Source organism: Homarus americanus, unplaced genomic scaffold (assembly GCF_018991925.1).
Source record: "Homarus americanus isolate GMGI-L3 unplaced genomic scaffold, GMGI_Hamer_2.0 scaffold41366, whole genome shotgun sequence".
In the NCBI taxonomy this organism is placed as follows: Eukaryota; Metazoa; Arthropoda; class Malacostraca; order Decapoda; family Nephropidae; genus Homarus; species Homarus americanus.
In genome coordinates this window covers 5,458,427-5,473,749 of record NW_024723541.1, presented here as the reverse complement: position 1 = coordinate 5,473,749, position 15,323 = coordinate 5,458,427, and the positions used below count along the sequence as shown (strand labels likewise).

General features: G+C 41.9%; 1 protein-coding gene across 3 annotated transcripts in view; it reads right to left on the bottom strand.

Moving 5' to 3' along the window:
* LOC121863602 (BTB/POZ domain-containing protein 6-A-like) overlaps window positions 1–15,323 on the bottom strand; it is an 81,539-nt gene that overhangs the window by 44,165 nt on the left and 22,051 nt on the right. For 2 of the 3 annotated variants that reach the window (XM_042362331.1, XM_042362329.1), the window contains exon 2: window positions 3,608–3,762. In XM_042362331.1, coding sequence (XP_042218265.1) covers window positions 3,608–3,751 — 144 coding nt within the window. In that variant the 5' untranslated portion in view covers window positions 3,752–3,762. Of the gene's footprint in view, window positions 1–3,607; window positions 3,763–9,722; window positions 10,003–15,323 lie in introns of those variants that run through there. The other variant, XM_042362330.1, reaches the window with a different exon arrangement.

The window sequence follows — 15,323 nt, the reverse complement described above, 5'->3', positions numbered from 1 at the left end:
TGAAAGAGGTGTGGGTAATAGGAGAAAGAGATAGTTTCATAGCTCGATATGCCCTATCTCTCACCCTGCAAGCAAGAGAGCAGGAGCGATTAAACCATGATTGTAATGTGAAATTTTGGTGGGATAAATGCACTCATACCGCCCTGTATAACCCCAGCAATGCTGTCAGCACATACCGAGGCGTCCCGAGTGGAAAAGCAACATTCATCCCAAGGAAAGTCGGTGAAGAATTCTCGCAAGGATTGCCAACTGCCCTCCGATAGTGCCATAGTTGACGTTTAGAGGGGGTGGGGGAGGTGGTCGTGCCCAGTTTGATTTAATAGAAATAAGATTGTGATCAGAAGACCCTAAGGGGGCAGAAATTGAGTATGAATAGTGTGAGGGGTTAGAGGTAAAACAAAGATTAAGAATGTTAGCAAGTTGATCGTGTCGATCAGGAACGCGTGTAGGGTGTTTGATTATTTGTTCCAAATCATTAAGTAGGGAAAAAGAGAGTGCCTCAGCTCCACCTAAGTCAACCCTTGCAGAGCCAAGCCATTCTCTGTGATGTACATTGAAATCCCCTAGGTAGAGGATCTCGGTGTTGGGGTGTGTAGATAGCAATAATGATTTGGGACAAAATAATAAATGTTAATTATTTTTCTGATATTAAATCAAACAAATTATATAAAAAATGCAGTTATCAAATTATATGTTTTTATTAACATAGAATTCAAGAATTTTGGAATAAAATCATGAAATTTACAAATTTCACACTACAATGCAAGAACTTACCAAGGTGAGAATGATGCACAGTAAAGTACAACACATACTGATCCAAAATTGACCCAGATAGAGACCACGAACTGGAGGAAGTGTAACTTAATGACAAACTGGTTGGTTGGCTGGATTGTTTTCTTGGCCGTCGACAGCTTGGGTCATTACGGCCGTAGACTTGTTAGTTTGATCTTTGTGTTTTGTTCTTTTTTGGAGGCTCCACCTTTCTTGATCTTGCTCACAAATATCTTGTTCGTCTTTGTCTTGTCCGTGATGTTATCCATTTCTTCTTCTAGTTGTTCTTCTGTTCTTCGGTTTTCTTTTCTTGTTCTTGTTCATGTTTTCGTTCTTTTGTTTCTTATTTTCTTATTTCTTAGCTACAAGGAGAGTCCTTGTAACTCATTTTTTTCTTGGATCGCACCTTGGCTACCCTACTCTCCTCCCTCCATTTGGGACACTCCCGGTAGGAGGAGGAATGAGGGCCTCCACAAGTTGCATATTTTTCTTGTTTGCTGGACACGTGGTGTGCCGGTACCAGGATCTTGCAAGTGGCGCAGACCTCCCGAGGCCGGCACTTCGCTGCGTGGCCGTAGCGCTGACTTGTAGCACCTGGTCGGTCGATCTTGGTATGTACGGCTTCACTGGGACGGTGTCCCAGCCCAAGTATAATCGTCTCTGGCAACTTGTGAAAGAATCCCACCAGAGCTGAGGTGGATTCTCCGTCTTCTTTCTTGATTTTTCGTTTCACGACTTTCTTTTACATCGTCCTTGTCGTTATATTGTATTTCGGCGTGGGAAATAACTCCCCACGCAGCGTTGTTGACAAAGTTTAACTGAACTTCAGCGAGGACGTCAATGATGGTTTCAATTTGGCTCCGTTGTTCGGTCTGCCCCCAGCCGCCGAAGGCTACCACAAGGCCGGCGGGCGACCATCGTAACCCCATCTACAGTATACCTGGAGAAGTAAAAACTTCTTCGGGGTTCAGCTTCTCATGAGGCGTTGAAAGTGGAGGATATATCCTCACAACCTTCACTTTCTCCCACACGACTTCATGGCTGAGGTCTTGTCTCGGAATGAGGTGTATGACAAACTGGTCAAGGTCAACTACTCAAGGGGAGGGGGAGGAAGACTGGCAACCAAGGCTTACAGGTAAAACCTGTCAATGGGAGCTGGCTGATCCGCACCCCATGGTTCACAAGTTCTCACTTGTGTCCCAGTGACCTGTGAGCAGCCACAATATGGATCAGAAACGTGGACAATGACAACAAAAGTGTCCTTCTCACTTCTTAACACACGGTTCAGAAACTTGGAAAAATTACAAAAGATAAATGAAAAAATTCAGGAATATGAGAATCTCTTGTAACTTGAAAAGTGAAGGAGGAGGTTGATTGGATGGCTGGCTGGAGGGAGACCAGTGGGATGTGCACAAAAGATGGGAAAGTGGAATGAAGGAAGAGATAATGAGTATTAATATGCCACTAATTCAATAACTCTGCCAATAATAATAATAATAATAATAATAATAATAGAACATGACCGTAGAAAACCTCTATACATTGTTTACTAATACATATGAATGGAAAAGTAATATGAAATAGCCTTAACAGTAAACTAATTTTAGTATATGTGACACTTGCGATACAATCCCAGTAAAAGTAAAGCGGGTCAAATGTACAGGATGAGCATAAAGTCTTTCCCTGATTATGAAAAATCATATCTCGAAGACCATTCTAGAATCTAGAATGGTTTTCGAGATATGATCTAGATAGAATCTAGATAGAAACATGAATGTTGTAGCATTGTGTAGACGAATTAATAGATTTTTTTCATGCATATTTTAAGCTGAAAAAAACTATGTTTGTACCTAGCGTATGTTTTGTGTAATAAATTTTTGTAATCAGGGAAAGACTTTATGCTCACCCTGCATAGTTATTTGTATGTGACGGCATAAAAGAGAGTAAATGCTGTAGTCAGGGTGTAGTGGATTCCTCCCTACAAACACTTGTCACTGAGTAGCCGACCCTGCGAACTCCCCAGTGTATGCCTCGTGGTCTAGGTCAACCAGCGCCGCCTTACATGACGGAGGTCAACTATTAAGCCACGCCTACCTCCGCTATATAAGACCTGACCTCGTGGTGACCTACCCCTTCTTCTAGCTACAGCCGCAACAAGCAACACCTCCTCCTCCACTCCTGCCGGGCGGCCCTCGCTCCCGCCGGCAAGCATGGCGACCCACAAGCTGGTCCCCCTCTGAGCACCCTCACCAACCAGCTCTCTCTACACACGCTTGTAACCACGCTGCCACTTCCCAGCACCAAGGTGCATTGTACATCCAATACAACATGTATACAGAGAGCACATTGTGAGTTTCCTTTCTCCATCCCATCCTGAGTGTGAACCAATATCTCGTACCCCACAAGGCAACCAGATGTGCTGATATAAAAAGAGTATTAACCTTTAGTACTATGAATCCTGCACTAGTTTAATATTACAGTGAAATACATCATCGATAAAGTGTGCATGGAAATTATGAAAAATATATGAAATGCCTCGAAATGCTAATCAATATTCGAGTTATATGTTCAACTCTTATCCAGATACTGGTCATTTTATTCTATTATTATATGGTATATATATATATATATATATATATATATATATATATATATATATATATATATATATATATATATATATATATATATATATATATATATATATATATATATAAAATCAACACCTCACCCCGCCAGGATTCGAACCCACGATCTTATGATTGTGACCGGGGAACGTTACTTCTGGGCTACCAGGACACTAAAAGTAGTCCTAGACTCTGTTATGTGATGTTACCTTAAGGATGTTGTCGTGACCCGGGAAGGTGATGGTGAGATCAGACAAGCGAGAGGACTGCAGGAGTAAGGCGAGGCGTTGATCTGGGCTGCTTAGTGAACTCTGCCACGACGAATCTTTACTCACTCTGATGGTGGCTGACATTGTGTCCACTCCTGCAGGTGAAGGACTCGCATTAAAAATCATGAGACCATCGAACTATATTAGTCCCTAGATTGACCGCCACTCGTTTTATTCATGATTCTATCGAAAAATTAGAACTCTTGGCTCAAGTGTGTCTGACTTCTTCGTACACCCAAGTGGTCAATGTTATGTTGCGAACCCCTTTCACCGATTACAAGCTTCCATTGCTGGTTGCCAGCAAGTCGTACATACAGAAGCAGTAGATACAGGTGTCGTCGAATTACCACTGGCTGTCCCAGCAGTCTCCGGTAATTTTCCGACGATCGGTATCAGTGTACAGATTAAGCAACAGGCAGGTAGATTTCCACCAGGTCACAGAAGGGCTCCTGTGAACTGTAGTCGTCTTTAATAATCACTAAGTCTTCACAAAACTGTTCACAGGGTAAGTTTCTACCACTATATATACAGTCAGCACACTACCAGTGTACAATTCCTTAGTCTTTTCACTTTATATGGCTCACAACAATTCCATAATACTTGAACACCAATTATCTTTAGCTGTCACAATGCTTGTACTTCACACTAAGCAGAAACAGGTGACTGAGTATTGACTCCCTAGGCAGCTCGTGGGTGTTTATATACGGCTTGTCACCGTATGTCAGACGCTTAGAGCATTCTAGTGCCATTCAGGCATTGCAGGTCGGAACGAGATACGCCTGGAGAATTATAAAATGATCCAGGCTTACAATACGTTAGTAAATCATGAAAAAAATGATGCAATACATTCTAGAAAATTCTTGTATGGGAAATACATCAATATATACAAGAAAATCTCCCCAATTTGCCAAAATTACTGCTGCTTGGAATAGAAAATAATCAGAACATTTAGTTCACAAAATTTATAATACTAAATTACGCTTCAGATTAACACTACTCCCTCCCAAATTCTTGTGTCGTTCCGATACAGCTATTCAGTATATACAAAATTTTGAAACTTGGGAGGTCTCCTCCTCTCCCGCTGCTGCCGCCTACGTACTGGGATTGTCTTCAAAGTCCTCTCTTGGCGCAGCAACCTCAGTCACATCCTCAGATTGGTTCCCTTCTCCTGTCACGTCCAATTCCGCTAAGAGGGAACAGTGCTCCTCTTCCTGGTCCATGGTTGGGTTCCCTGGATCGGTATGGCCCTGAGTTCTTCCAGGATCTCCGGTCTGGTCCTTGTCGGTGGTAGGTGATTGCTCCTCAGAGACTTCCCAGGTGTACTGCCCTGACCCATGATACTGCCACAGACGACTGACGTGGACTACCCTCGGCTGAGCCTTCCTTCCTCCCCTGATTCTGTAGTTCACATATAAAAGGTATTCCACTAAGTGTATGGTCATTCCCATGGACTCGGCAAAGGAATATACAGCTAAACCTTATCATCGTCCTTGTAACAGACCTGGCTTGCCCTGACATCATGGTGCGCTTCATCACTTCACCCGAGAACTCCAGAGTTCTTCGAACTTGATGGTGAACCCCCACCAACCTTTCTTGGAGGCTTTTGACGTAACTGGTGGTTTCTTCAGGAAGTTCCTAATGAGGTGGTCTTCCTGTCAGCAGGTCCACTGGCAGCCACAGTTCGTGACCCAAAGTCAATTTTGCCTGTGTGTATCCAGTTGACTTGTGGACAGCCGACCGATACGCCATCAGCAGAGCAGGCAGCTTCTGGTCCCATTCTGTTTGTCCCTCAACACAATACTTGGTCAGTTCTTGTCCCAAGGTCCAATTAAACTGTTCTACCATTCCGTCTGACTGTGGCCGAAGTGGAGTGGTCCTAGTCTTCCTTATGCCCAACAATTTACAGCACTCACTCAACACAGCTGACTCAAAGTTTCTGCCCCGGTCCGTGTGCAACTCGTGGGCCACACCAAACCGGCAGAAGAACTGGTCAACCGTGCTGTGTAACAACACAGCTTTGAGACGCACTTTGCTGGAGTCTGTGAAGAGTCTCCATTCATGAGGCACATGTTTGTTTCGTAGCTCATGCATGAGGCCATTAACATCAGTACAGAAACAAACATCATTTTCTATGTTAAAAAAGGCAGCTAAGTTTGTGTGGCGATCACGGAAGAGGGAAATATGGGTACCTTCCTGTAGGAGGTTCCATTGCTGTAGTTTGAAACCCAACACTTCTGCCTTCTCCTTTGACAATGACAAGTTTCTCGCCAGATCGTTCAACTCTTCTTCATTTAGCAAGTGTGGCTTCTTTTCCTCAGATTCGGGTTCATAGAGTTGATCCCTATCAGCATCATCGCACTCCTCATCATCAGAGTTGTCATCGCTTTCAACTTCAGCAGCTGCTGGGGGAACTGGCACAGGCGAATCCAAGTCATGGGGGACCGGCTTCAGAGCAGAGTTACATTCTGGCTATACAATTTTTGACTTGTTTTTCTTTGATAAATCAGCAATATTTGTCATAAAAGTAGCAGTCAGAGTGAAGATTCGTTGGCTCACGCCATACCATTGGCACAGCAAAAGGCATTCCCTTCCTTTTGCCACTCAACCACTACGTAAGTCCCGAATTACACATGGTCCAGCAAACATGAGGTGCCCAGCTCTTGTCTTGGTCTCCAACTTTACATCCAAAATAATATTCGTTAACAGTTTTCACTCTGTTGGCAAGGTTCTTGCATTGGTCACGTGGAGTGTATTTTCCACACATATAGCAAAAGTTATCAGGGCGATTCACACAGCCTCGCCTAATCATGATGTCTGTTGTAATGTAGGCCTAACCTGAAAATATACAGAAAAAATATAAGGTTATACCATGAAAAGGTATAAATATTATTAGCATGAAATAAATTCCAAACTAGATGAACTCTTAAAAGGTATACATTACATTTATTTTAAAACCTTTAATATCAAGTTATTTATCCAATTATGCTGGGTTGGTGCTAGGCAGCCCAGTGTAATTTGATCAAATGTATAACTTAAAATCCTGACGTGCTGGGAAAATTCTGAGTTTAGATTCAGAATCAGCATACATGATTTAGTCTAAAATATATGTTTTTACAGCAGTAGCAAAATCTTTGTTGCCCAGTGTAATCTGAACAAATATTTTTCAACAATTTTCCGAGAATTTAAACATGATACCCGAGGCACCGACTATGTACAGAGATAGTGAAAAGAAAAAAAGATTGAGTGATTGATAGAGTAACTAATAACGATGTTAGTAAACAAATAGACAAACTAAAGCCTAATAAGTCACCAGGTCCCGATGATATATTTGCCAGAAGGAATGTTTTAATTGGCATAAACCATACACCTTTGGCTTTGTAACTGATTGCTCTGCAACATATGGCAAAAAAAGAATGATACACGTATGTAGTGGATCTCTCCCCTACAACTGCGTATCCGCATTCCAATGCGACAGTATCCTAGCAACCAGCGAGCTGCTGGGGGGGGGGGGTCGCCACCTGCTACGTCTACCCTAGCAACGGAGTCAAGCAACCGGCGAGTTCCCACGGGTTTACTTCCGGCTGCTGTGTATATAAGCTCTCAGTCTCTCCATTGAGATTGATTCTACCCTACGTTCCTGAACACGCAACATCTCCTCTAATGAAGCTCCTGCACAGATACCTCCTCAAGCACGCTACTTACTGAACGTGTCTCTTGAGCAAGCTTCTCACCACACGGCATCTCCAGCACCAGACTGTCTTGTATATAATATATTTCATATAAGAAAACCACCACCTAGAGTTTCCACCCATCCATCCTGAGTGCTAGACAACATAATATCATGAAACCCTACAAGTATATAACTATTTTTCGTCATTTGTAATAAACATGAGGAAAAATACACACCAATACGTTCACAACCTCCTAGCTCAAAAGTGTTTGAGCCAAATGATTAAGTATTACATACTTCTAGAAACAGAATTTTATGAGCTTTCCTTCACAGTAATCACATTTGTGATATGATCAACATTGTTTGAGAAAATAGCAAAAAACTGTTTCTTAAATGGTAAAATCTTTTTCCTCTTCATTTTTATTATTTTTGTGCCTATTTTTAATATCGACATAACTTATATTGCATGTTGTAGCCAACACTATAATAAAGAGAAAGGTACTGATAAATTTCAAGTAAGTCTAGCAAATCCTCCTCCTTCAGAGTCTGTTTTCGATACATTGTTATTATAACGAGGCTGTATAGCCTGATATGTAGCGGCTTTTGAAAACTAAACCCTTTCCCTGTAAATATGAAAAAAATATTACATTACACAGCCATCAATTCACTTCTCTAACACTAAAAATAAATTATTTCAGGGAGTAGGATAAGCACTGTAATCCAGGAGTTGAGGCAGCCGGCATGGAGTTATGGAAATTTAAATGGGCGCAGGTCCCACTCACGGCCCGACTGCTGAGATAATACTACGAATTTATCGTTCCGTTCTCTCCTTCCTATGGGCCTCGGGAGTTGCCAATTAGTTTATCTGATAGAAATTGCTTGCTGCTATGATGCATCAAAATTTGATGCAATTCTGTTGAAAACGTAATTTTTGACAAGTGTTTTAAAGTTTGGTGACTCAATTTGCGTCACCGTGAAGTTAGTCTCATCCTGAATATGACTCGAATCGCGTCATCACGCGCGAGAGGGGCTAGGTTTTTTTTTACTAGGATTAGTCCACCCGGGCACAGGTCACTGACCCACATTGGGGCCTGGGGGCAAAAATGTAATAATAATAATAATAATAAATCATAGTAAATAAAATTTATAACAAAAAATACAAAAATAAAAATAAATAATAATTCACAGTAAATAAAATTTTTAATAAAAATACAAAATTAAAAATAAAACAATAAAAGTGATAATAATAATAATAATAATAATAATAATAATAATAACACTAATAATAATAATAATAATAATAATAATAATAATATTAATAATAAATACAAACATGAAATGAAAAATCAAAAGTGAGAAACAATACTGTATATGTATGTTGTGTTGTCAATAGTAAGAGAAACAATTGAAACCCTGCAATTGTGTGTAAATGAGGCAGAAAGTAAGATCAGCAACCTGGGACTTGGTCACAATTTTTGTGATGCCATATGGCAGCAGGGTCTACTACATTATGCTTCCAATTTCTTCCCAGGCGGAAGTACCTCCCTGTTTGATAGCTGCTTACTACGTACCTACCTACCTACCTACCTACCTGCTGATAACCACAAGGAAAAAGAAAACACGAAGTTCGTGTTTTCTTTTTCCTTGTGGTTATCAGCATATACTTGGATCACACGCACCTACAGTGATTTACATATATATATATATATATATATATATATATATATATATATATATATATATATATATATATATATATATATATATATATATATATATATATATATATAAAACATCTTGACTAAGTTGGGTTTTTTAAATTACTAACATTTACGAAAATTATTTTCTATCATCAAGAGCCTAGAAAATAGACAAAAAGTGTTAAAAATTACAAGTCATATACAATAAAAACGAAACATTATTCTAAAATTTATCTTCCCCAAACTCTTAAAAGTAACATAGCACTATAATTTAAAACCAATTAAAGTGACGGGAGACCTACCTACTAAATTATAATCAGAACAAACTAAAACATACAGGAGGTATTACCTTAATTGAGACGAGCCTAGTGAGAAGAAAAAAAAATAATTCACAGGAAACCATATCATTTTCCGAAACGTTAATAATTAAAGAAACCCAACTTATTCAAGATGTTTAATTTTTCCCTGGTTCTCCTCTTCATTATGAAACTACTCTTTCTACATAACAAATCACGGTATTTACACTCATCATGCAGAACAACTAGGTTTTTGGCTATTTGCAAATTGGCCGGTGTTTTTCAAAATGTCTGATAACACAAAAAGACCATAACCTATGTAAATTACAAGATTCCGATGATTTTGAAAAATATTGTATCAGATGCAACTAAAAACCTATTATTCATACCTCACATATGCCTAAGAGATATTCCAGCTGTGTTTCTCATGCCCGGGGTGGTAATGCTCGCTGTGTACCACATGTGTGCGTGTGTCCCGTTTTGGCGAGAGAATGTACAAAAACGGGATATTTTCCATGTCGAGACATGAAAAGATAAAATACTGTTGCTCCAGGATTCGCGGCCAAATACCCTACAGTATATTGACATTGCTGCAATTTAATGCACAATAAATATGCTTTGTATTATGCCAATTGGTCATTAAAGAAAAAATTCCATCATGCTTGGAAAACTTTGACATCATTAATCATAAAATATACACATAATTCTCACTCTTCCTTGTTTCATATGTAACAGGTTATTAAGTAATATTGTATCATGTTATTATAATACAGTAGTCATATGTCAATTCAATTTCAATTTCAATTTCAATATTTTATTCCTTGATAGAGGAGCCGGGATCCTAGTGCTGTCACTAGGTACCCCTGTACAATAACACAGAAGCATCTGGCAAGTGTCACAAGTATATACAGTATAAATATTATAAAGGTGCTTACTTCAACACATCATCAATATTATATACATAATATCTGGCCAGTTTCGGGAGGATCGTCGTCGTGTCTCCGTCAGGGGGTCGTGGAGTGGTGGTCCAGCAGGCGTCACGGAAGCGTTGTGTGTGTGGACATCTTAGGAGGTAGTGGACAAGGATGCGGCTGTCGGGTCTTCTGTATAATGAGTCATAGGTCTTCCAATAAGTTTGATAACAGTTCCAGCAAAATTTGTTTTATGACCCCGCGCTTCATAGCAACATATAGCACGTGTTAACAGTGCAGATGGTAGGGAGGTGGAACAGGATGGCCACCTGTTCTAATTGTTTCATTTGAATAACCTACACCACAGTTAATACTCCCTGAATTTATAAGTATGAAATGTTACATAAAAATAATAAGGGAACCATCGCTCATTCGTCGAGCACCTTTGACTTCGACTGACCAAAATATTTTATTCACACTTAGTTTCTCAAACATGTGGTCTTGGCCAGATAACTGCGACATACTCGTACATTCTAGAATGATAAGTGGAGGTGTACGACATAAATTCTAGAAGACAGAGCGTTTTCAATGCAGCGCGCAAAAAATATATATATTTCGCTGGGTCAAGTATGGGACGTTTACACTCGCCAGATTCTTGAGTCCTTGCACCGAGACGTAAGTTTTCTCTATCCCCCGTTTCAGAAACGGAACGAAATCTCAAGTTGATATATATTTCAAATAACAAATGAATACGAATGGGTTACCTAATTATAGCTGAAACATTCAAGATCTATTGAGAATGATGTTGAAAGCTTCAATTATATTCACTTTTAGTGAAATTGTCAAAAAGTCAAGTGTTGGGGTGAGCAATAGAGGCTAGAATCCATTATCCGCCCTATGAGAGACTGGCAGCCAAACTAAGGTAAGTAAAGGACTCGCATTTGGTTTCCACATTCTGCTCCACAAGAGTTAAAATGATGCTCGGGGCAAATCAATATTCGTGTTTTCGTATGTTTATTTTTTTTTCGCTCACTAGGGGGTTAATCGGCGAATTATACTACAACAGTTATCAGGTTAGTAACATATAGTAAGTCTGGTAGTATACGCTTGCCTAGTTTGTGATTCCTATACAATTGCAATTTCAGTTACACTTTGATGTATAAAGTTTCGGGAGAGTCTGCAGTAAAAGTGATGTAATTCTTTGACATATTTGCATAATACATAATTAATTCATCACAAATTGTATTTACCAACATTTATATGGGCAAATATATGTTAAACATAGACACACTCACAGACACACCCTCACACACATAGACACACACAGACACACCCTCACACACATAGACACACACAGACACACCCTCACACACAGAGACACACACAGACACACCCTCACACACACATAGACACACACAGACACACACTCACACACATAGACACACACAGACACACACTCACACACATAGACACACACAGACACACACAGACACACCTCACACACACATAGACACACACAGACACACACTCACACACATATAGACACACACAGACACACACTCACACACACATAAACACACATGGCATACACACTCACACAGACACACACAGACACACCTCACACACACATAGACACACACAGACACACACTCACACACATAGACACACACAGACACCTCACACACACATAGACACACAGACACACACTCACACACATAGACACACACAGACACACACCACACACATAGACACACACAGACACATCCCCACACACATACACACACACAGACACACCTCACACACACATAGACACTCACAGACACACACTCACATACATAGACACTGACAGACACACCTCACAAACATAGACACACACAGACACACCTCACACACATAGGATACACACAGACACACCCTCACACACATAAACCCTCACAGACACACACTCACATACGTAGACACAAACAGACACACCCTCACACTCATAGACACTCACAGACACACCATCACACACATAGACCCTCACAGACACACACTCACATACATAGACACACACAGACACACCCTCACACACATAGACACTCACAGACACACCCTCACACACATAGACACTCACAGACACACACTCACATACATAGACACACACAGACACACCCTCATAAACATAGACACTCACAGACACACCTCACACACATAGACACATACAGACACACCTCACACCACATAGACACTACAGACACACCCACACACATAGACACATACAGACACACCCTCCCCACACATAGACACACACAGACACACCCTCACACACATAGACACTCACAGACACACCCTCACACACATAGACACATACAGACACACCCTCACACACATAGACACACACACAGACACACTCTAACACACATAGACAGACACAGACACACCCTCAAAAACATAGACACTCACAGACACACCCTCACTCACATAGACACACACACAGACACACCTCACACACATGGACACACACAGACACACCCTCACACACACATAGACACACACAGACACACCTCACACATAGACACACACACACAGACACTACTTACACTCATAGACACACACAGACACACCCTCACACACACAGAGACACAGACTTACACACATAGACACACACAGAAACACCCTCACACACATAGACACACAGAAACGCACACTCACACACTTAGACACACAGACAAACCCTCACACACATAGACACACATAGACACACACTCACACACTTAGACACACAGACACACCCTCACACACATAGACACACACAGAAACACCCTCACACACATAGACTCCACAGACACACACTCACATACATAGACACACACAGACCACACCCTCACACACACATAGACACACCTGAACCCCCACCCTCACACACATAAACACTCTGAACACACTCACATACATAGACACACACACAGACCCCACCCTCACACGCAGACACGCACAGACGCCTTCATAAACGTAGACACTCCACAGACACACCCTCACATTCATAGACACTCACAGACACACCCTCACACACATAGACACACACAGACACACCCTCATAAACGTAGACACACACAGACACACCCTCATACAAATAGACACTCCTGAACACACCCTCATAAGCTTGTAGACACACAGACACACCCTCACACACATAGACACTCACAGACACACCCTCACACACATAGACACACACACAGACACACCCTCACACACATAGACACTCCAAAGACACACTCACATACAGATAGACACACACAGACACACCCTCACACACATAGACACACACAGACACACCTCATAAACATAGACACTCACAGACACACCTCACATTCACATAGACACTCACAGACACACCCTCACACACATAGACACACACAGACACACCCTCAAGCGTAGACACACACAGACACACCCTCATACAAATAGACACTCACACACCCTCACACACATAGACACACACAGACACACCCTCACACACATAGACACTCACAGACACACACTCACATACGTAGACACACACAGACACACCCTCACACACATAGACACACTCAGACACACACTCACCCACATAGACACACACTGACACACCCTCACACACATAGACACACACAGACACACCCTCACACACATAGACACACACAGACACACCTTCACACACACACACACACACACACACACCGGCGGCCCCCTGCCCATCTCGCGCAGTCCGCTACTACAACAAAATTCAGCCCACAAGAGCCCACACCGATAGATATAAGAATAGCACCATCCCATCTATTGGTAAAATAATTAACAACTCCTGATTTATATACTGTACAGCCCTGTAAATGTATTCAATGCATAATATATCATTATGTCTAAATCAAATGTAAGTCTGTATATTTTCAGCCACCGGCTGCAACTCTATTAATAAACCGTTTATTATTATTATTATTTTTATTATTATTACACACACACACACACAGACATAGACACACGTCAGTCAGCCATCAGTGGCACACAGGGTGGTGACATGCATCTAATGTGGCAACATTATGTTAGTGTTAAGGTACAAGCACTGCTAGCTACCTCTCGCTTTCAGCTGCCACTGCTGGTTAGCCCTCGTGGCGAACAGGGAAGCAAATTCCATAAGTCTTCCCCTGCCAGTATCATAGCCTCTTCACCATCAAGACTCCTGCTGTGCCTCCTTGTGGCAACACACCGTAACTGGGTGCCTTGTGTGCCCAGGCTAGGCCAGCAGGGGATCTAGGAGTAGCAGTGAGCCCCAGAGGGACAGCGCATAGGCCCACTGGCCTATGGACACGTTCTGGCGCCTACCAACCATTGCCCCGCTGTCTTGCGGATTAACCTTGGTAGGTATAAGGCTACGGGAGTAAACCCTGAACGAAAAATTTGTTGTGGAGCCCCCCATCAGGCAGACATGCTTACAGAGCTCTAAGAAGACCCCAATGGTGGTATAGGCGGAAGAGGTGACCACCATGGAAACCCAACGGCTACACCGGCAGACGAAGACAATGCCTGATGGACAGGCTACTAGGGGGAAACCGAACAAACTGGGCTATCGGCAGTCCACCTGCACCACTGGATCAGGAAGAGGGAGAGCCAAGATGAGTGGTTGCAGCCTGCGCTCCTGCTTCTCCACATAAATCAACTCACTCACAAGCATCATCCAGTTCATCAAACCTCTCATCATCATCAAAACCCCTATACCCCTAAAAGTCCTATACCGACGGACGAGTGGCGACTTGGACAGGCAGAGATGACTGTCAGGAGTCTTTAGTCACAACTCTGCACATGGACGGCATAAATAAGATGGTCGTTTATGCACTGGGATTTAGGCAGCAGTGCAATCCGGTCCTGTCTGTGCGACTGAGCACCCCTTTCGAGGAGCCACTCTGCTCATACCCACATGGGGAGAGGGCTAGAAAAGGTGCCCTAAACATAGCCTGCCTAAAAACCCAACCTGACTGGGCAACCGCACCCAGTAAGGTCATCCTTATGCTGTCGAAAACACAGTCAAAATCACAGATCCAAGCAAAAACAAGCCATACAACG